The sequence below is a fragment of the Centruroides sculpturatus genome, unplaced genomic scaffold (genome assembly GCF_000671375.1).
Source record: "Centruroides sculpturatus isolate CEXI.00-Female unplaced genomic scaffold, Cexi_2.0 scaffold1027, whole genome shotgun sequence".
Lineage (NCBI taxonomy): Eukaryota > Metazoa > Arthropoda > Arachnida > Scorpiones > Buthidae > Centruroides > Centruroides sculpturatus.
Genome location: NW_019385324.1, coordinates 184,421 through 208,405, shown reverse-complemented (window position 1 = coordinate 208,405; position 23,985 = coordinate 184,421). Strand labels below are relative to the sequence as shown.

General features: G+C 26.9%; 1 protein-coding gene across 5 annotated transcripts in view; it reads right to left on the bottom strand.

Moving 5' to 3' along the window:
* Nucleotides 1-18,876, bottom strand: part of LOC111637663 (JNK-interacting protein 1-like) — a 36,654-nt gene extending 17,778 nt beyond the window's left edge. Inside the window, exons 1-3 of one of the 5 annotated variants that reach the window (XM_023383212.1) lie at nt 18,819-18,844; nt 18,627-18,735; nt 11,855-11,911 (exon numbers count right to left, since the gene is read on the bottom strand). Coding sequence is in view for 2 of the 5 variants with exons in the window: in XM_023383210.1 (XP_023238978.1) it covers nt 18,627-18,709 (83 nt within the window). In the remaining 3 variants the exon portion in view is untranslated. Of the gene's footprint in view, nt 1-11,854; nt 11,912-18,626 lie in introns of all 5 variants that reach the window. The other 4 variants (XM_023383210.1, XM_023383211.1, XM_023383214.1 and 1 more) reach the window with 4 other exon arrangements.
* Nucleotides 18,877-23,985: the final 5,109 nt, after the last annotated feature.

Sequence of the window (23,985 nt, the reverse complement as noted above, 5' to 3'; positions counted from 1 at the left end):
TAATATAAAACTCATATCTAACCATTTAAAATATAATAATCTTGTTTACAACACACATATGAATGACTTTTTATGCATTAATTTCACTTAAATTATGCATTTTTGATTGCATAACATGATTTTTCCTATTCTGATTATATAAAATAGTAAATCTGATGTACTGAAGCTTAAAGGATGTTAAAAATTTGTAAGTTAAATAATTCCTGAAAAGTTAGATGCTACATCATACATATATCATCTATAACTGCCTTCAGCTTTTGTTGTGTTGTCGCCATATGGAGCATACTATCAGTTACAAAATTAAAAAATTTGATAATTTTATTTCTACTACCTCACATGATTTCAGAACTAAAACTATGATGGCATCAGTATTGAATTTTTGAATTTATTGGCAAACTTTGTAGTGATATTGGTTCTTAGTGATAAAATTGTTGATTTGCTGTTAAGATGCTTGTAAAAGGCCAACCTGGCCACAGTGTCTTTTGGGGGGGGAAAAAAAAAAATAATTGTGTTCACAACTTTTTCATTTTTAATGACCACCTCAAAGTGGAAATCTTTTCCATTTAAAATATTATGAGCTTTTTGAATTTCTTTTCTTCCTATTTTACTCAGGTATTTGCACGAGATAGCTTCCCTGATAGCAAAACACCATCTGAAATATACTTTGATATTCATGCTCACAGTATAATTCCAAAATACATGAAGGAATATTCCATAGACAGCAAAAGCATTTGTAAGTGATAACCACAATTTCTTTAGTTGCTGGAGTTTTTGAAGCTTCTGCTAAAGTTTGTCCTTGTGAAGGACATGGCTTTCTTAACTGTTTTGTACTTTGGATGTAATTTTAGTCAACTGATTTCTACTGAAACTCAACAAATTCCATGGATTCTAAGTACTAAAAATGACCATTTTCAACTTTTTAACCATGCTAGGAAAATTGGAAACTTGAATAACTGACAATCATTAGATAACAGAACTGTAGAAACATATTGCCAGTGTAAAAAGTTGAGAAATTGAAAATTCCTCAAGAAGTAGACATAACAAGTAAAAAGTAGTCCCAAATAAAGTATGGTGACCTATTTTTTTTTGCAACCTAACAGTGAATATTAGGTATCTTTCTAAAAGTATATGTCAACATATACTTTATGCATTTTTGTAAAAAATTAAGCATTTTTCTCCAGTTTATGCACAATATGATTATTAGTAGTAAGCTAATCTTTACTTTCCTATTCAAATATCAACTGTACAATCAAATCTTGGTTATGTATTTGATGCATTTTTATGCATCTTGGTTGCTTTAATAATGAATAAACATTTTAATAAAATAATATATGATATGATTATCTAGTTACTATACTAAAGAAATAATGAAAAAATCCTAAAACATAATAGAATGAATCATAATTCTGAAACCAAGCATTCCTAAAATTAAACCAGTTTAATCATTTGAAACTTAACTTCATTACAAAATGAATTATCTTTTGTTTTGTTCTCTTGGAAAATTTTGTAAATGAAATGATTATTTTTGAAAAATAACAATTCCCCTAAACCAAGGAAACAAATATGGTAGATACAAAGCTACAAAAAACCAAATAACCAGCAAAAAGTTGGGAAGTGCTAACATTTTTGCCTGCATTAAACGGGCATCTTCAAGCTAACTACTCCCACTGCCTTTGAAACAATGGGGATTGCCATAAATATGTGAAAAAGGGGAACAACATAAGGGAGGGGGAGAAGAAAGTAAGTTTATACTTTGAAAAAAGACTTCCATGCTGTGGGGAAGGAATACGGTATATGGTAGTATACTCTATCTCAATTCTTACAATAACATTTGTTAATACATATCTATGTATTTTAAAAATTGAATAAAAAATAATTAATGTTTGTTAAAAAATATTAATGTTTGTTCAATAATTATTTAATTTGTAAAAAAAAAAGTTATTCTGTGTTATGTAAATTAGTATGATATAATTTTCTACAGTATATTGTAATGTAGTAGTAAAAATATTATATCTACTTTATGAAACTTGAAAATAAAATATTCATTGAATTTTAACATAAACATATGATGATAAATAAGATTTAATTTTAGAATATTACTTTTAAAATGTCAGAAAATTTTTTTGATTTGTAATGAAAAAGTATTTTTATAAATATATTTTAACTAACTTGATTAAACATAAATAAGGTTAAAAGTCACTTCTAAGGGGAACTATGAACTATAACTGTAATTCATAGTTCCCCTTAGCATATAACTATGAACTGCAAGTGTAGTTCATAGTTATATGCTGTCGAATCATATTTATAATTTACAATTTATTTATTAAATAGTTTTAAAAATAAAGCATTAAAACATATTGATTTTTTTACTAATTATTTATAAAGATTTATTTATAAATAGCTAGCCATTTCAGACATTATCAAATCTACACAGAAATGTCTAGAAAGAAAATAATTTTTTTAAAGAATTAAAAGCTATTTGATTTTTTCTCAGTAACACACCACACAAGAAGCATTTGTTAAAACATATATCAACAAATGCTCCTTGTATGATGTGTTACTGAGAAAAAAGCCAATAGATTTTAATTCTTTAAAATCCACAACAAAACCAGTAATGGAAAATTTAAATAATTTTTTTATATCTAAAATAAATATTATATTTCAAACATAATTTGTTACCATCGTACTCCATTAGATAGCAAAATCAAGTAATTAGAAACTACTAGATTTCATAAAGTTTGTCAATGTTTACTTTGTCAAAAAATATTGTGTTCTGTTTTCTGTTATCTCTGGCATTTAATAGATCCAAGATTTCTATCTTACCAAGAAAACAAACCTGTTAGGAGAATAACATTTTTTCTCTTGTACTATTTTTGTGGTCTATTAATTCAGATTTGTTTGCTTTGTCTTATAGGTACTTTGTTTCATTCTTGATACTCTTGTTATCTGTTAATAAAACCTTAATTTTGACCTTAATATAACCTTATTTATTTTATACATCAATGCATTTCTTAATAATAAATGATAAATTTTATAAAAATTATTTAATTATAAATCAGAATATAGTTATAATTCTTCTGAAAAATATAGACTGAATTAAGAGTCAATTACATAAAATATTACTTTTATTTCCAACAATATAAAATAGTAACCATTGATATTTTAATAATCTTCATAAAATCTTAACATCCAACCATATCTAAAAGCTATTTTATTCATAGACTAGAATTGAGCTAAATTAATTAATTAAAGTACAGAATATAGTTNATTACATAAAATATTACTTTTATTTCCAACAATATAAAATAGTAACCATTGATATTTTAATAATCTTCATAAAATCTTAACATCCAACCATATCTAAAAGCTATTTTATTCATAGACTAGAATTGAGCTAAATTAATTAATTAAAGTACAGAATATAGTTTAGTCTTATTTTTAAATATGTTTGACTATCAAAACTGAGTTAATTTATTTTATGTTTGTATATAGTGTATATGATACAGTCCTAAGTCACACAAATAACTTTTGAACAAAGAGAACTAGAGCTATGGGAAATGAGATATTGATATGGTAAAATGACCCAGGCTACAAACAATGACAGTGCCTTAGCAGTAAAATTTGAAAGTTATCAATCTTATCTTGGGAACTGATATATACAAAATAAAAATACATTTTGTATGATTAATATTATAATTTTAATGCTATATATTTATAGTACAGATGAAGAAAAACTTAAATTAATGTTGGTTAAAGTTCATTATTTAAAAGAAATAAGTAGTAAGCACATAGTTTTAATATGAAAAGACTTTTATAAAATTCTCAAAATTTTTATGTGAAAACATTGTGCTTTTATACTGTGAAACTGCATTATAAATGCATTGTATGAAAATTGTATTTTAAGAAAATAGATACATTATACCTTTGTCAAATGCAATATTTTTAATCTGTCATTTGATAAATTTATGCAATTAGATTTCTATATTTTATTAACGTATCAACTAAAAATCAAATTTTTATTTGAAGCACCAATACTATTTTGTAGAAAGTTTTACATTATTTAGTTTGACAATGGCTGAAGAAGGCCTATTAAGAAGGCCTAAAACATTTGTATTCGTGTATAAACATCTAGAAACAAGTGCGAAAGGTTTTGTCTTGGTCATCTTAAAAACAGTTCTAGCTCCAAATGCATAGAAGTTAAAATATACTTTGAAATATAGAAATTACTGAAACTAGATAAGTATCCATATGAAATAAGCAGCATACCTTGGACAACTTCAGCAATAAATTTTAATAGGAAAGGAAAAATAAATTTTTTTCAACCTTCTCATATATTTCATCATCAGTTAGAACAGCAAAAATTAAAAAAAACTTATCAAAAAACCATTTAAAAAACAGAATATGTGTAAAATTTAAACTCCACAGAAATAAAAAATAAATAATCTATATATTAATTAAAAGAGGATATGAGTCTGCAAGACTTATTTTTAGCCCTGCTGTTTACTCAAACTATGAGACAGGTATCAAATTAAAGCTCTTATACTATAGATGCTGCTGAAGAGAGATCTGAGAAAGGTGCAACAGTTCAGGCAAGGCAAAGTGGCAAAGGTATAACAAGAAGTTTATGGGACAAACATGTCCAGAACTCATGTACCATCCGGCAATTTAGTTATTTATTTATTTATATTTTTTTAACTGCTAGAACAAAACAATATGTTTGCTCACCTCTATCCTAAAATCCTGCTTTTTGCAGAATATGCTAATTAAAAGACTTTTTGCATTATTTCTTGGAGGGCCTAATGCAGCTCAAGACATACAAATTATGAAATAGCTGTTTTTGCATAATTAATGTTTGGATTAATAGATTAATATTATTTGATGTAAATCATTAGAAGACAACATTAAATAATTATGTAAAATTTTATCCATATATTCTAAATAATTCAACAGATTTTTTTTTAAATTACACTGGCTTATAATTCTGCTCTTCACTGTAGGATGAGGATAGAATCATTAGGCCCTCCAAGGAAAGCATCACTTACTCAAATACTTGAGAGATTCTAGAAACTTTTAGAGTAAATAAAAAGTGATATCAACTACAGGAATGCCAACTCTATCAATAGCATGGAAATCATTATACTGTATAAACTAACTTTTGCTTGGTCCTATAACGTTTTTTATATATTTTTTTATTTTTATGTTTATTTTACTTCTTATTTCTATTGAGTTTGAATTTTACACATGTTATATTCTTAAACAAACATCATCACTAAACCTGATATATTATAAAGCTACACACCAACCAATGCTGAATATTATCGGGCTATCTAATTGGCAACGCATCTACATGGTAAGCAGGAGTTGCGGGTTCGAGTCCTGCTCCAGGCCGATTCTTTTTTCCAGTAGTTCTAAATTATTTAAAAGTATAATTATTAAATTTATCAAGAGATGGCACCTAACGCCTAACTCTAGGGCCTAACTGCCTTATAAATTATTAATATTATAGCCGTTTCTAGCCTGATAATATTTGGCATTGGATGGTGTGTTCTATTTGTTTAACAATGCTTTCTTTTGTATTCTTTTCCATTTAAATATCTGTTGTTCCAACTGAGAAACCCATAAAAGTAGGGTAAAAATATTTTTAGTCTATTAAAATTTTCACTGGAGTTATTCAAGGTGCGCTACTTGTTTCTTTAATATACTTTGGTTATATTAACTCAGAATGGCATTTCATCACCACTAAGTGAAACATCAGGCATTCCTATCAATACTGAAAGAACTTATATTTTTTCCATCATCATCACTATCATCTTCAACCACACATTGGCATACAAACTACAACCACATTTGGAAAACAAAATATTCAATAAACCAGCAATGAGTTGCTCAATTTTCCTGGCAAAATTTAAAATTTTGGTGGCACTATCTGTTATCATATTTTATTAGAAAAACTTTATATTTTTATCTATTATAAAAAGCAAAAAGCTTAATTTTGAGGGATGAGTTTTATAAAAAATTGTAAATGCTAATAATGAGTAAAATCATCAACCCTATTAAAAATGATACACATGACCCCCATTATCTCACATCCCATCAACCTTTAACTACCAAAATTTAATAGCATCAATCCCACCAATAAACAAACCTCCCTGCAAAATTTCAGAAATTTTCGACAAAAAGCACAGGAATTAAGCTTCAAACAGGGTGAACAAAATCGTGCCCCCACACACACATACACACAAACAAATATCTATACATACATACATACATAAATTAATCTTATTTTTTTTTTTTGCATTTCTTGATGTTTCAAGGTGTCCTAAGTCCAAAAATGTAAAAATCTGGGGGTCACTTTTTGTTGGATTGCCATACTTTTACCCTATGTTATAACAGCTGGGAAAGTAAAAAGTTTAGATTTAACCAGAGTCATCTTAAACCATTTTGTACCAGTTTTTTTTTGACAATAAAAATTTAGAGTTACTTAACACAGAATGTATTTGAATATAAATTTCTACAAAAATCACCAATAATTAATGATAGGAAAAGAAAGATCATAAAGTAGGGAATTCATCATAAAATAAGATAATGTATATGAGGAGGCTCCTATAATACAAGATAGGAAGTTAATGTGCCTATTAGGAGAATAATACAAAGTACATAATAAAAAAAACAGGTGTTGGAGTTGATCCATTTTTACTGACTCCAACTCCTCTAGCAACAAATCTGCTTCCAATTCAGACTCCACAGTCCTGGTTTGATCCATAACAATACTCTTTTTAAAGCATTATAAAAATAATAATTAAACTAAAATGCAATAAAGAATTAATAGAAATTAGTAAAATCAACTCAATCTGCTATTAAGAACTTTTAGTGAAAGTTCTTGTTTTTTAGTTATTTTAAATTAATTAATGATACTACTTTTCAAATAACCTCAACCATAAATTCATGGGTTTAGATTAGGAAAACATGGTAGCCAAGCATTAGAAAATATGTTTGAGAAATTAACCTGTCCTCAGCAAATGTGGTATGCAACAATTGTGTTTCCAAATGTGCAAAATGGGATGGCAACATGTACATGTGACATAAGTTCTGCATGAAGGTTATAGAAGCTAGGCAATTTCTTTCCTGCAAATCCAGGATAACTTTGTGGCAAAGATTTGAGCAACAAGCTGTATTCACCAATTAATGCTTAGGGCCTTCAGGCATAATCTCAATAAAAATGGTCTGATTATAAAGTTTGTGACAAACTTGCACCATACAGTTACATAGATTATAGGGGCACTTCATACATAGCATACAGATGTGTAAGTCTCTCTTATATGGCAATTATGTGTATTCACATCTCCACATAAGAAAAATGTACCTTAGTCCATCAATCTTGCCAGAAATTGCAAAGCAAAGTTGGTGTGCTGTTTGCTTTGAATGCACCCTTTGAATGTTAGTTAAAAGGATACCATTTCAAGATGGTCTGTAGAATTTTATAGACAATTAACCATGGAAGTTGCAGTTGACAGGATATGTTGCACTAATTATGGGTAGCTCTGATTACAACAGAATTTCTGTAACTATAAGTGAGACATCATATACATTGCTCATTGCAACAGGTCATCTGCCTCTATTCAGAGTCACACCCAACTTGCCTGTTTCTTCAAATTTCTCTATCTTATTCTTCAGCCATCTAGTGACAAAAGGCCCTTTTCTTAAATCTTTCAATGATATTCAGACAAAAAATGACATAATGCAGCAGCATTCCTGCCATTTTGGTAAAAGTTCACTAGCAATGCTTGGTTTTTCTTGCAAATACCTCTGCAATTCCTTCTAGCAATTACAGGGAACTCATCACACTTTCTACTGTGCTTCATGCACCTCACATTTGAGTGGCTGCAATATCACAAGAAATTAGCATGTTATAACATGCATTATTAATTAATGCACCAATGCCACCTGGTGGCATGACAACTAATTAAATGTTTTTTTATTTGCAAATTTTCTTCTTGGTTCCTATTAAGGTAATCAATTTTCACTGCAATCTGTCAAGTAGATTCTTCTCTATATCATACTGAGTATTGTCAGTTTAATCATAACTACTTTTTAATATATAAAAACAAGAGTGAATAAGTTGAGACGATGAAACAATTGATGATTATCTAAATTTCTGTGATAAAATATTCATCTACTATGAAATGAATAGATGGATTGACCCTATCTGACAATCTGAAACATCATACATCACAATAGAGATTATTTGTGATTCATTGAAAATCAATCTATTGTATTATGTCAAAGAAAAAAATTTATGCAAAGCCTACTTTTTATTATTCATTTATACATGCTGAAATAATGGCCATAGTTATAGTTATATCAAGATCTCTATGAGAAGTTCCTGTTTCAAGAATGTAATAGTATCACATTTCCACTGAATGTGAAAAATTTCTTGAATGGTACTTACCAAATATTCAGAAAAGATAAGTTAAACCACATCTTGGTCTTCTAGATCCTAAGGACCTAGGTCTACTTATGGTGAGATACAGCATAAATATGTTAGTTATTACAAAAGCCACAATTCTAGAGTTTCAAAAGAAATAATTATCCTTATATATAACATGTATTACAATGATTCTAGAATTATAATTAATCAGAATCTAGAAATTATTAACCAACAGTGGCATGCAGTCCATGGAAGCTGTGGAAATGCCACGTCCCTTGTATTTTCTAAAATATAAATACATATTGTGTGATTATTTTCATAAACAAGTTCTTATATCTTTATTTCATGTCAATGTATCTATTTTAGAATTAAAATAAATAAACTGTTTATTTTTGTCATTTCCAGTATTTGTTTATAATTTTTATGGAAAAACAGCTTCCCTATCATCAAATGTCACCACATGCCACTGTTAACCAAATAACTAAACATTGTAGATCTTTTCTGAGCATTAATGAATTAAAATTGAAGCCTAAAAATAATTTGATATATAACATAAATGTTGCCATTTTGTTTATATTATATGGAAATACAAACTGATCCAATATTGAACATTTTTACAAAAATTTGAGTTCTCTTTCATATTTTCAAGTTGCATCAATTAGCATAATATCCCTATATACTGTTTCAGATTTTTTATATTATCTTATATATCAGTAATCAAACATATTATATAGTTTAGTTATCAATAATAGCATATATCAATAATCTCAAAAAATAACATAAGATATATGATATACACAAGTTAATAAAGTTTTTAAAGCACAAAATGAAATCCATTTTAAGCATATGATATAAATATACTTTGTATTCATTACTGATTTATGACTTCATTATGTTATGTTTATTACCTTCCCAGCTGTTATATATAACAGAAAAAGTATTATGATTGATCAAAAATTGGCCCCCCACAATTTTTACATTTTTGGACTCAAACCTTGAAACATTGAGAAATGCAAAAAATTTGGTATTTTTTTTCTGTATGTATAGATTTTTTTGTGTTTGTGTGCATATGTGAAAGCATGATTATGTTCATCCTGTTTGAAGCTTAACTCCTGTGCTTTTTGTCAAAAATTTCTGAAATTTTGCAGGAAGGTTTGTATATTGGATAATTGATCTTATTAAATTTTGGTGGTTAAAGATCAAAGAGGTGAAAAGATAATGAAGTCATGCATCATATCTTGAGTGGGGTTGAACTTAAGATTTTACTCATTATCATCATTTATTTTTTTTTTTAATATAAAACTCATATCTAACCTTTAAATGAAGCTTTTTTGAAAGTTAATAATTAAGAATATAAAAAGTTTTTTAAATAAAATATCACAACAGATGGTGCCATAGGCAATTTTAAATGTTTTTGCTGGATTTTTTTTAAAATTTTGTCATAGCATAAACTGTTTTTAATAAATCTAGAATAAGAAATTATGATAATTCAAAATACAAAGTCAACAGAATCTGAATATATACAACTAAGCAGAAACTGTAACAATTTTACCAACTATAAAATAGTCTGTCATGCAGATCTATATAAAAGAGTCTATCTTACAATATCAATATGACAGTTTCTGTGTTAAAAGACTGGAATAAGAGTTAAACAAGAAATGTATGTAGAGCTTGACATTATCAGAACATGAAATAAGATCTATAAGATAAATCTCTCAAAAGAACAATTAATGAAATCTGCTATAACCCATATCAAAGTGCTTTTTCTATGAGTATAATGAACTTCCTGGTAATACATGAAGATTTACAATTGATCAAATTTTACAGTTTTACATATATATTGTATTAATATCATGTAAATGCAAAAATCAGGTTTATTTTATCCATATAATGTTGAAATAATATTCTTGCCTACTTTAAATTATGTATGAAATTCAATGTAAATGATTGTCCATGTTCAATAATTCTATCAATCATAATAGTAATAATAACAAGGTTTTTTTGCACAAATTTATGAACAATGCTAAAAATCCAAATCTGAAAATCCCATGTTCTATTACCTATTGTTTCCTTACAAATTCAATTGCCTTGTTGTTGCTGCTGCTGCTCTTGCTACAATGTTTGATGTTATCTGTTTAGATGTAATTTATTATTTAATTTCAGATTTACTATTCATACAACAGTTTCTTCAAAATTTTCCTTATTACACAACATTAAACAAAATGACAGCAACAAAAATATTATCCTAAAATATTTTTGTTCACACACTATGGTTATTCATATAATTTACACAACAAAAACATTTTATGATTTATAATTAATTTTCCATAATAATGATTTAATCATTTTAATACATCATTATCACATTTATAAAATTAGAAATTAAAAATCTCTGGAAAAAATACTTATAATTTAACTGTATACCTATTATGGATTACATACTTTAAGAAATATACATACAGTAAAACCTCTAAATGTCAAATTTGAAGGGGTTAAAAAAAAAAAAAAAACAAAGACAAAAACAAAAAAAGCTAGTTAAGAGTATGAGTTATGAAATTTAAATAATACAAATAATACATTATATAAATTATCAACAGGAAAATTTAGGTAGTTAGCAAATAGACCTTTATTAATGTATTGACTGAGTTCATATAGCACAAAGACAAAATTCAAGATGGCTGCAATGCTCCAAATACAAATATGAATTAAAAATCAAAATACTAAAATAAATTTTAGTTACTGCAGTATCAAGTCACTGCCCACTGTAGAAAAAAATCAATAGGCAGAGAATGTAACTTTTAATCTTCTCAATAAAAAAATAGAAAAGATAGATTTATCAAATTTTCCATTAAATTGGCAACTTGATGTCACTGGCTTGTTTATCCAGCTATATTAAAGCTTTGATCAATTGAAAATTGTAGAATTGTTTAAGTTGTTTACCATCTGTCTCTGGCTGAATTTAAAAAATAATTGTTTGTTCATTATATTTTTAAAATATATTAAAGCTACCAAAATAAAAGCTACATTTACCAAACAAACAATGTGCTGAAAGGATTCATGAAACTTAAACTTAGATTGGTCAACACCCGTTGAGTTTGACTAGAGAGGAGCAAAATTGAGATATGCAAAATTTTTATTTGACTTAAGAGCAGGAAAACGTTATATAGGATGTTCACCAGAACCAATGGTCCAATTTGACTTAAATCCTGTTTCTTGAATCCCTCCTTAAGATTAGAGGTTTTTTTGTATATAAACAAATGGCAATGAGATTTTCATCTTTTATAACAATTTGTCTGAATTTAATAAATCAAACAACAGTTATAATTATTATATACTTTCTTATTAGGAAATTACAATATATATTTTAAATAATAATAATAATAATAAGTAACTTAATAAATAATAAGTTATTTAATTTTAACTTACCACATTCTTCAAAAAGAAAATAAATCTTCAGTGATATACATGCAATTTTTTCAATCACTTAAGAAAGTAAAAATTAAATTAAACAAAAATGAAGAAAAAAAAAGCAAATTATATTGAAAAATAAAAATTAAATAAATAAAATTAACATAAATTTGTATATTGCTTTATATTTGATAAGTAGAAACTTAATTTATAATAAATAAAAATTTCTAAAATAATTAATAAAATAGAAATATTTTTAATTAAAAAAATATGCTTTCATATTATGTCAACAACCAAGGAGTAAAATTTTCTGACTTACAATAATTTGATATTTCAAACTAATTTTAGCAATCTTATTGATACTTCCTAAAAATTAAATACATAGTATAAAATAAAATTTATATAAATATTACACATATCAATACATACTTATAGAAATGATATCAAAAATGTAAATTTAATATACACCAAAATAGTGAAATACTTTAAAACAACAATAGCTTGCTTCATTCAGAAAAAAAGAAAATTAAAGCACTATCAAGCTAACATCCACCTTCAGGGATTAACCCAAAGATAAAAATTAAAATAACAGAATAGTTTTGCTTTAATTTTATATTCTTTATTTAAATTGGGAATTATTAACCTTTTTGTCTTGACTATTTTTGCATATGGATCCTTCCTCAAAATGTTTTTAAAGTATTATGAAAATATCTTAAAAACATTAAAATTTCTGTTGATAACAAAGGCTATTGATAGCTAATTCTAATATGATTTGTTACCTACAATCATAATTTAAGAAAATACTATATTTGGAAATTTTAAACAAAACATTTCTTCAAGTTATATGCTTTAAATTGAACCTTAAATATGCTTTAGCGTATATCTTGAAGAAAACTTTTTTAAAGTTTTTAAGAATGTAATTACTTTTAACTATACTTCAATTAAAAGTTAATTGAAAAAATTGTTTTTTCATTCAGTTTTATAGATCCTCTTAAATCTATCTTGGGATTCATTCTAAATAAATTAAGGGTGTCCATCTCCAGATTAATTAATAATCCTTCCTCTAAATAAAAAAATTGTTGTATTTTTAAAATATTTTTGGAATTCAATTTTATTCAATAATGAAATTTTTACTAAAATTTATATTTTTTGTATCCATCATTTTTCTATGCATTGTTCATATCAAACTCATTAGAATAAAATGTTGATTTGATGTAATAATGATCTTATGTGATTGAAAAATATAAATCTAACAAAATTTAATGCTTAACAGACTACATTAATACTGTCCTAAGTACTTTTCATCTAATTATCAGTTTCATTTCTTACTATATTATAAAGATGAAAACCATATTCTTGCTGCAATAAAAGAATCTCAAACCAATAGAAATTTCTAATTAATAATTAAGCATAAAAAAAACAATCATTTGCATAATTTCATTAAATATACCATATATGATAAATAGTATCCAGTTATATAAATAAACAAATCTATCATCATTTATCAGCAATGTAAATGTGTTCTGTCAACTTCAAAGAGTACTTCAGAGAGAACACAATTTATAATCATGCTAGAACAAGCCATTTCATAAGCACTGTTATGAAATGAAGTTAAATATAAATAAATTATTAAATTAATTAGTGTACATTAATAGTATACCTTTGGATATTAAAAGTAATGAACAGTAAAAATCATAGTAACCCTTTTGTAATAACATTAGTGATAAAAACAACGTTAATAAAGAAAATTATAATTTTTTAAGTCATATAGGCCTGATTTCTAAATTATGTCATTTATGATGTTGCATAGTGCAAAATCAAATTTAATATCAGCATAAGATCAACATAAGTTTTGTTTTTAAATTAAGAGAATGCAGTTCAAAGTAATGGAAAAAATATATACAGTATTAAATAATTCTTAAGGCTCTCCAATTTTATTTGAAAAAAACTGAAAAATGTTTTACCGTTTTTTCATTTAAGTATGATGTAATATCTTACTTCTGCATTATCTAATTAGTTTATTTAGATTCTGAAGACTATTTTTTGGGATAATATCTATTATATAAAATTCTACACTCCTTAAAGAAAGCTTGTAGAAACATTTCTTATACAACATATATACACTTTAATTAAAAATAAAGTGAAATGACTAGATAGCTTTCATTCTAACTTTTAAAAATGTTGCCTATTTGATTGCATTAAATGAACATAATTATGTATTTTATAACAACAATATTGTTGTTATAAAATTATAAAAAATAAAAAAATATTTTCCCATCTTTTATATAATAGAATATAATAATATACATTTATAATAATTAATATGCTGAATGATATTTAAGATATGATTTTGACATATTTTAAGATAAATGGATACAAGATATGCTTCCATTTCCTATACAAATAATCATAATGAGTTTCTTTTCATTTTTAAATAAGAACTAGAAAAGATTCATCTTAAAATATTTGAAAAAAAAAATAAAACAAATAAATATAATACTAGGCAATATGCAGTTTTCCAATTTCAAAATTTACTTCTGAAAAATTCTTTTGTTAAATATTTCTAAATTTAATTGCTAAAACATTAAACATTCAATATATAAACAAAATTCTCAAATATAATATTGAATTCCTTTAATTTATAAAAAAATTTTTTTCCAAATTTCATTTAATCTTCGAGATTTATAAATTTTAAATGGAATATAATTTTGCTTTCAGATATTTCTACAGAAAAAAAAAATGTTAAGTTCAGACAAACCACAAAAGTTCATACAAGATTTATCAAGATACAGAATTATGTGTTTCTTAAAATAATGTTTTAATTAATGTAAGATAAATATAAAATTCTAGGCAAAATAATGGATAAATGGACCACTATATGGGTAATATCAATACTATTTACAGAGTATTATTATTTGTTTTTATAATACAGTATGGCTAAATCATGTAAAAGATAATAATACAGCATATCCATTGCTATTTATATTTGTATATTTTGATGCTTATTATTAAAAACATTACATGAAAATATCAAATAATATAAAATATATAACTGAAGAAAGCTAATTTGTTATTATTGTTATAAAGTAACTTGATTATATTAAGAATATACTGATTACAACCTAATTATTTACATTCTTTATGTATTCAAATAACTGAGATGATTATTAATATTTATTCATAAACTTTTTATCAAGAAGCTGATTTTCTAAATTTATTTCAAATGCAAAACATTTTTGAAATAACTTCATTATTTTCAAGGGCACATAATTTTACTTCAAATTCCATAAATTTTAAGTTCCTTACACAAATTCAGTGAGAAATTTTTAACATTTGATTTTTAAATATTTCCAATATTCTGCTAAAATGCACCTAATCTTTAAATTTAAAATCTCAACATCTAAAAATGTTTCAACTATATGAAATAGGATTGCAGAGAATAATGATTAATATAAAAAAAGACAACCAGATGGCTGAGGTGGTTAATGTATCAACCTACCACTAAGCTCTTGGATCAAATCCAGACAAGAAACCTCTGGGATTTTTCATGGGCATTCTATCCTGGATATGTTAGGATCTATTCCTAATAACCTGGTTGCCCCCAACATGGGCCTAGCTGAACTCATGTTTTAAATTTACTATATTTTCTTTTTGATATTATTTTTTCAAACAATAAAATCATTCAACTAATCTTTACTCTGGTCTTTCTATATCTATTCTTAATTCATTTTTCCTATTCCTCTGGTCTTTCTATATCTATTCTTAATTCATTTTTCCTATTCCTTGACCATCTTTTTCTAAATATCAAAACTCTTTTATTAATCCTTTTCCCACAATCCTATATTATTTTTATTGATCTTAAATAACATTTATCATCTCATAAAATTAGTTATATTTATATTAATAGTTGCACTTAGTATTCAATTGGAAAATTTCTAAATTAAAAAAAATTAGCTAACTATAGCCACTTCTAAAAAGGGAGATCTCTACAATGACAAACTGCTAGCAACAAACTTTAGTGACACCAAGAGAAGAGCATGCGCCCTACATTGAGGTGAATGAATGATCATATTACTGTTTGTATTGTGTATGTTTACTGATAGGGATGTTTTTTCATTACAATTGTTTATATATCACCTCACTTGACAAGTAAGACACTTCCCTAAATAGTATACCAGAAAAACAATTTTGAAATTAATAAAATGTCATATTTTCAAATCAAAGATTGAAATGAATAATTATTTAAATAATAAAAAGCTTTTGGTAAATAGAACTAAATAGAACATTTTTAATTTTACAATTTTAATTATTAAAGATACTAGATTAATAAGCTTTCCTGATAATTAAAATAATAATAAAATAAAAAAATTCAATTAATAAGTTTTATCATATATTTTGTTATTCTTAATAGTATTAAATTAATTTTAGATTGTTCCTCAGATGTTTTCACAATTCAATCAAATTTCATTTAAAAGCTAAAGTTAATCTATTTAATTTTATTAGATTCTTTAACATTTCTAAATCAATTAGAAAAAGTCAAATTACAGAAATTAAGGTTATATCAAAATATATATCCAAAAACAGTTAAGTCACAAAAAAGTAACAACATTGTGTTTAGTAGAAACATATTAAGATGCAGGGAGGAAAAAAAATGAAAGAACTAAAATAACTTGGCAAAAATCCAAAGTATTTATCAAAATAAATGTATTCAAATAAACAAGCTTCTTTACTTAAGTTTTTAGTTAAATATGTTATTTCTTAGAAACAAATTCAATTATTAATAATTTAAGTAAAAGATGAGCAACTAAATAGTGTTGAAGAATCATTTGAACACTTATGGCAAGAAGGTGCAGGCATATTCCTTGCATATTCTTTCATCACTGAGCCACCTAATGTTTTGTATCCAGAATCTTATGCAGATCTATTGTTATTTAAAAACTTTATAATGTATAATCTTACGAAAAACTAATGACAAATTCAGAAAGGACAATTATTGTTTATAATTCAGATATATTTCTGAATATTCCTCATATGATAACTACATAATGAAGGTTCAAAAATATTTTTCCATATTTAATCATTCTAGTATTCTTCTATTCCAATCACAACAGCAAACACTACTTGTATTAACAACTCATTTACTGCTGACAAAATAATCAAAAAGTTTTCTATGATGATAAGTATTAATGCAGAATTATTAAATATTTGAATTAGATATTAATATATCATTTTTGAATTAGTATATCAATAGATTATAAAAAAATATAACTTAATATTCTTTTATAATTTTAAATCATCTAATAGATTAATTATTGAGATTCATATTGTAAAAATGATACATAAAGTTTGTCATTAAAATTTTGTATTACTATAAAAATTTTTCATTTATTTATGCACCAAAACAATGTATTACAAATTTAGATGTTTTGGCAACAGTTTCTTTATCATATAGTCATAAAATAGGAAGTTTTTTTTTTAATTAAAAAATAATAAAAACTTTAATATATTAAATATATAATAATAATACTTCATCTTCAGTAGATCAAAGATTGGTTCCATAACAGCATCAGACAAATCCAATTAAACACAATCATTATATATATATATCAGTTTAAATGTATTATTATTGATAATATAATTTAATCCAAACTTTACTTGGAATGACATCAATGAAATATAGTACACATAAATGGATAATTCAAATGTATTCAATATATTTATTTACTTTTTATTTTGTAATTGTAATAATGAAATATTGTTGCTTTAGCAAGCTGATTATAAAGTTACATCAGATTTTATAGCATTTCTAGAATTAAATGTAAACACATTACAAATCTGTTCTTGAAGAATTTTATAAACTTAATTTCTTAATATTATATAAAATTTTTAAAATCTTAATTTAAAATATGCAATTTTCTAACCTATTTATATCTATTATTATGGATTGTCCTTTTTTCTTTATATTTTATTCTTATATAGCTACGTATCTTTACCAATTAGTTTTGGACTTATTACACCACATTTATTCTTGACTTGGGCTTTTTTCTCTTTATTTTTAATAAATTCAAAATAAAGAGAGAAAAGCCCAAGTCAAGATTCCTAAAAATTGTGGCATAATAAGTCCAAAACTAATAGTCAAAGATACATAGCTACATAAGAATAAAAAAAATTTTTAAAAAATGCAAGTTTTCATTTAACAATAATTTAAATCAAAAACAGATGATTTTATAGAGTTATTAAACATTAATTATCATTATTTTTTCCATAAATGTGCCAATGATCACAAAAGTGGCCTAAGTCATTTTTTACTGAGATATTTTGACTTTTGAATTTGTAAAAACTGAAAAAATATATATATATAATTTTTTTATCAGTTTTTTTTAAATCAATAAATTCAATGTTTTCCCACTTTCAACCATTCATAATCACTGGCACAAGTGTAAATAAGTACTTTACCACACATATATTTCCTAATTCTCTAATAAAATTTGACTCAATTTGATTCATTTCATATTTATAAGCTTAATCAAACAAACAAAATATATGCCGAGATAATTGTATATTTATTAATATATACACAAGTCGATTCGGTATATACATCACCCATATTGATTTTCATTACACTTTTCATAGAGTAATATTGAGATTTTTCCCGACGAAAGCATGACTTTAATCAATCATACGTATTTTTTTCTAAATATTTAATTACGAAAGAAATAAACGTGGAATTATATTCCATAATAATGATTTTAAACGCTAAATAAAAGGTTAACGTAAGACATATTTATACCTGTAACAGTGAGAAGGAGCTTTAATATGTTGAGGCAATTGATCGAAAATCAAGCGAAATTCTTCGAACTGTGGATCCGCCATTTTACATTTAGAATAGATTCATCAGTCTGCATTTCATCAAAAGGTAACAAAATTATCAATAAAAACACTTTATAAAATACTTTATATCAATCAAACTAAAAAAACTGACACTTCCGCAGACGAATTTTCTCTCCGATCTGAACATGGCCTTTAACGCCCTCTATAAATACTGACAAATCGTATAAATGCAATGCAGATTTCCAACATTGTGTTTAGTAGAAACATATTAAGATGCAGGGAGGAAAAAAAATGAAAGAACTAAAATAACTTGGCAAAAATCCAAAGTATTTATCAAAATAAATGTATTCAAATAAACAAGCTTCTTTACTTAAGTTTTTAGTTAAATATGTTATTTCTTAGAAACAAATTCAATTATTAATAATTTAAGTAAAAGATGAGCAACTAAATAGTGTTGAAGAATCATTTGAACACTTATGGCAAGAAGGTGCAGGCATATTCCTTGCATATTCTTTCATCACTGAGCCACCTAATGTTTTGTATCCAGAATCTTATGCAGATCTATTGTTATTTAAAAACTTTATAATGTATAATCTTACGAAAAACTAATGACAAATTCAGAAAGGACAATTATTGTTTATAATTCAGATATATTTCTGAATATTCCTCATATGATAACTACATAATGAAGGTTCAAAAATATTTTTCCATATTTAATCATTCTAGTATTCTTCTATTCCAATCACAACAGCAAACACTACTTGTATTAACAACTCATTTACTGCTGACAAAATAATCAAAAAGTTTTCTATGATGATAAGTATTAATGCAGAATTATTAAATATTTGAATTAGATATNGTCATTGGCATGGTCACATTCAAATTGAACTAATAGCGATGTCAAAATAATGAATTTCTAAACACGCAGATAAAATAACGAATAAAATAATTCATATAATTAAAGAATATTTTTACAAAGAATCGTTGGCATATCTCTTTTCGTAAGTTTAATCGATACAATAATCTGAAAATAATATATATAATATTTTATATAAAAACAAAATTGCGAGACTGTCATGCATTTTTGAAACGAAATCCCCGCAACACGCAAAGACCAGTGAAAATCCCGCAAAAAATTTTTAAACGATAGTACTGTATTAAAGAAATTTATAAAAACATACTTATGAAAATGAAATACAGTGGTGTCTACTTCGAATTTAATTTATTCCGGGAAGTCGTTCTAACTCCGAATTGTTCTAACAAGTAAGTCCGAAATAATTTTTTCCCATTAAAAAATAATGGAAAGTGGACTTAATCCAATCTCAGATCCTAAACATTACCTATTTCAATAAACTTAAAATAGCAAATTCACATAATTTAAGGTAAAAATAACAACGAAATGCCCTAATAATAAATTAAAACATAAAAACTATAAATAAAACACGTAAATACTGTATAATAAAATGAAAATTGCATTCATTGGTTCACATGGCAGAGTTCGGCATCTTAGCATTGATGTGTGATTTAAATTATAACACTTGTGAAATTTAACATATTACATATAGTGTGAATTTTATTCTTTGTTTAGAATCTTACATTAAACTTTACACTTTATTTGAATAAAATCAAGTTTAATATCTTATGATAAAAAACATAGCAGGCATATTAGGCTTTATGAGTTTTGAAAAGGATATAAATGCCGTTCAAACACTACAATTGTAATGTGTATGATAAAAATGCTCGTAAACTTCGAACGTGTTTAATATGGTTTAATAATTTTATTGGGAAATTTTGAACTAAAGGATACAAGATGTACGGGGTGCCCAAAAGTTGTCGACAAAGAAAAACTGCAAGAAAAAATTATTAAAAATCGACAAATAACACACAATACAATATATAACCGAATAAACCAAAAATAAAGCGAAAAAAGCATTGAAAACATACAAGCATAACGTAAGATGGAGTGTGAGATGACTAGGACACAAATGATTGCGTTTATGCTCCGACCGCATTTTTTTACTGCACTCACAGTTTGAACTTTGAAGCATTGTTCGAACTCGGAAGGAGAATTTTTGTCGAATTTTGCATTTGAACGCTGAAGCATTCGAAGTACGAGGTACCACTCAGTGCCGGCCCGAGGCACGTTTTAGGATGGAGCAAGATCCTATTATGGCGCCCCTTGGTTGCCCGTAATTTATATCCTTTAATTTTCTTTAATACTGAAGCGTCCCCTAAAACTTAGCGCCTGGAGCGGCTGCTCCGTTCGCCCTATAGTAGGGCCGGCTCTGTACCACTGTAAATTGTTTCATATGAAAGTTCTGCATTTTCATTGAAAATCCCCATTTTTACTAGCATGTCCCCTAAAGAGATTTTCTTCAGTTGGCAACCTTAATTAGCCAGGGCAGGATTAATATTTCTTAATAGATATCTTTCTGCTAATACAGTAGAGCATCGATTATCCGACCCCCGATTAACCGTCACATCGGTTAACCGACCGTTCTAGTCGGCAAATTTCAAATGTCCGCTAGTGACGTGGCACTACAATATTTGGCTATGTCTTGGCTACTTTAATATTATTTTTGTTAAATTTTTGCGTGTTTTACCTGGCATCAACGGCTCGACAATTGAAGGGCAGCCAGTATTTAAACGAGACTTTTATGAATGGTTGTTTGTTTTGTGAGCAATAAAATAATTTTTAACGATACAATAGCGACGATTATTATTTTTAAAAAAATTGTTAGGTTTAACATCGATGAAAATTCAACGCAAAGTTGGTTAATAGCGATATATTAATATACTAATTACATGGGATATACTAATATACTATACTAATAATGTATTTTTTTCATTCTTTTCGGTTATCCGATTTTTTCAGTTATCCGACCAACCTGAGTCCCCAATTGAGTCGGATAATCGATGCACTACTGCAGGGGAGGCGAACCTATGGCATGCGTGCCCAAAGTGGCACGTAAGGAGAAATCATTTGGCACGTAATATATCATGCGATTCCTGTCTTTTTCAATCATCTTTTCGGTTTATCACCCGATCATCCTTTTTTCAATCAGCGTTTTTACATTTATTCTAATTAAAGCGTATTCGTTTAATTTCTTTAAATATCATTATTCGAAGTCTGAAACTTTGGCACGCATAAACATCTTTAAAGCTAAGTATGCTTACAATATGGCACGCGAACACAAAAAGGTTCGCCATCCCTGCTCTACTGTATTCTTTTGTATTCAGTGTTAACTCGTATAAAGTATATAAAATTAATATTAAATACAATAGAACAGTAGTAGAAATAAAAAATTTATGCTTATTACAAATATATATTTTCGTATCGTTATCCTTTTCAGAACAAAAAAAAAAAAAATGCTTAACATATATAAATGTCATTTTAAAAGCAAATACAAAAGCTTTCAATTAAAAAATTGTTGAAAAATATTTTTAATTTATTTCAAAATTATTTCATATTTAAAACGTGTTTTCAAATAAATTTCGATTACAAAAACTGTAAATCATTGCTTTCGGAAATTAAGAAATTGATTTCATACGCACTCATGTTCACAAATAAGCAAAATCATTTTGGCCTACATTCTAGGAACTACTGATATAGCGCAAAACTTAACACATAAGCAGAACATTGTATTATTTATGAAACAAAACAATTGAAAGCAAAAATTTAGTCTAAATTACATGAAACCTAAAAGAAAAAGAAAAAAAGCTAAACATTATCAATCTTTATGCGCAGAAAATTATTCATATGGCTTTTGGTTTCATCGAGGCTGTATGCACACACGCTGCATAACGATTGCTCATGCTGTTTATAATGTCATTTATTGGTTCTGTCAGAAGCAAAGTCCGTTCTTGAACAAGAGCATGTTGAGACTCCTGGATTGTTCTTAATGGAGGATGATCAGATGCAGATGCCATCCATTATGAAGTTTTTGAGCCACTTTTGACTTCTTCCTCTCTGTTACTCCCTTCCCTTTAATTCCGTGTATGTTCATGTACAGTAACTCTCTGACAGTAAAAAAATAACTGCAAAAAGTTCTGCAAATATTTTCTAACTGATAATTGACTTATTTTTGCTCTTTTCGCCGATTGAGGGCCTCTTAGCAAGCCCACAATTGGTTTGGCCAGGCCCACAATAGGGCTGCCGGGTGCTGAGGAAGGAGGGCCGACATCAGCCTTTTATTCTTCTGACAGAAACAATTTTTTATAGTATTCGCGTGACTATCGGGCGGGCACTCGTTAAGTTTTGCGTCGGTTTTTATTTTCGAAAGGTGAGAGTATATGTTGTTGTTGTTTGTTAAGTTGTGGCAACGCAACACTTGGGCGATCTCCCTAGGCCCTAGGAGGATGCCTTCCGGAAGGTCTTTTAAGGAAAACTGGCTCCTATTTACGTAGAGAAAACCCGGAAAACTCCATGTGGCCAGCCCGTCCGAGCGAGGCACGAACCCACGATCGAACTCCCAGTGTTCAGGGTACGAAGAACTCTTGGCCACTGGTGGGCACTGGTGAGAGTATAATAGCAAAAGTAGCGAGTGGGTAGAAGATGTCTGATGTTGCTGGGCAGTTGGTTTTGAACAGATCTACAGTAGGCCGCAGTTCAATCTTATCTAAGAAAAATACAGTATTATCAAGAAGACTCAAGCAGCTAAAGGAGTAACAAAAATCACATCTGAAAAATAAAGAACATTGAAGAGCTCATAATAGAACCTGAAACGGATCTGACGACAGAAGAACGCCAATAACTCTTGAATGAAGAACACCAATAAACTCGGCGAGATATGTTTTCTTCTGATAAAGAGGATTAATGCCGATATCTGCTATTAAAGATCTTTTGAAGAAATGGGAGGATGTCAGAACAACGGTCTTAGAATGGCATCCAAACCAGGTTGGGGATCTCTACAATTACGATGCTATTAATTACTTCCGAAAAATCCTGAAGAGAGAAAAGCAATCCACATTAGATAGTCTTTAACCCCCACAAACGGAAAAAACATGACTAATAAAAATGCAAGACTATGTATATATGTATTTTTATTATCACATATAAATAAACGTAGTAAGAAAGTATATATTTTTTATTTTTTGGAGTCTCCTGAACGAATTAATCAAATTCCCATATAAACTTGTGGTAAATCGATAATCGGTTAACGAACAATTCGGATAGTGAACAAAGTCTTAGAATGGATTACTGTATGTTCGTTAACCGATCACCCACTGTAATATGCTTCCTAACATATAACCGTGATTTTAAAAATACCATTACGTTAAAAATCATTTGGTAACAAAACTTTACTGATATATCGAGG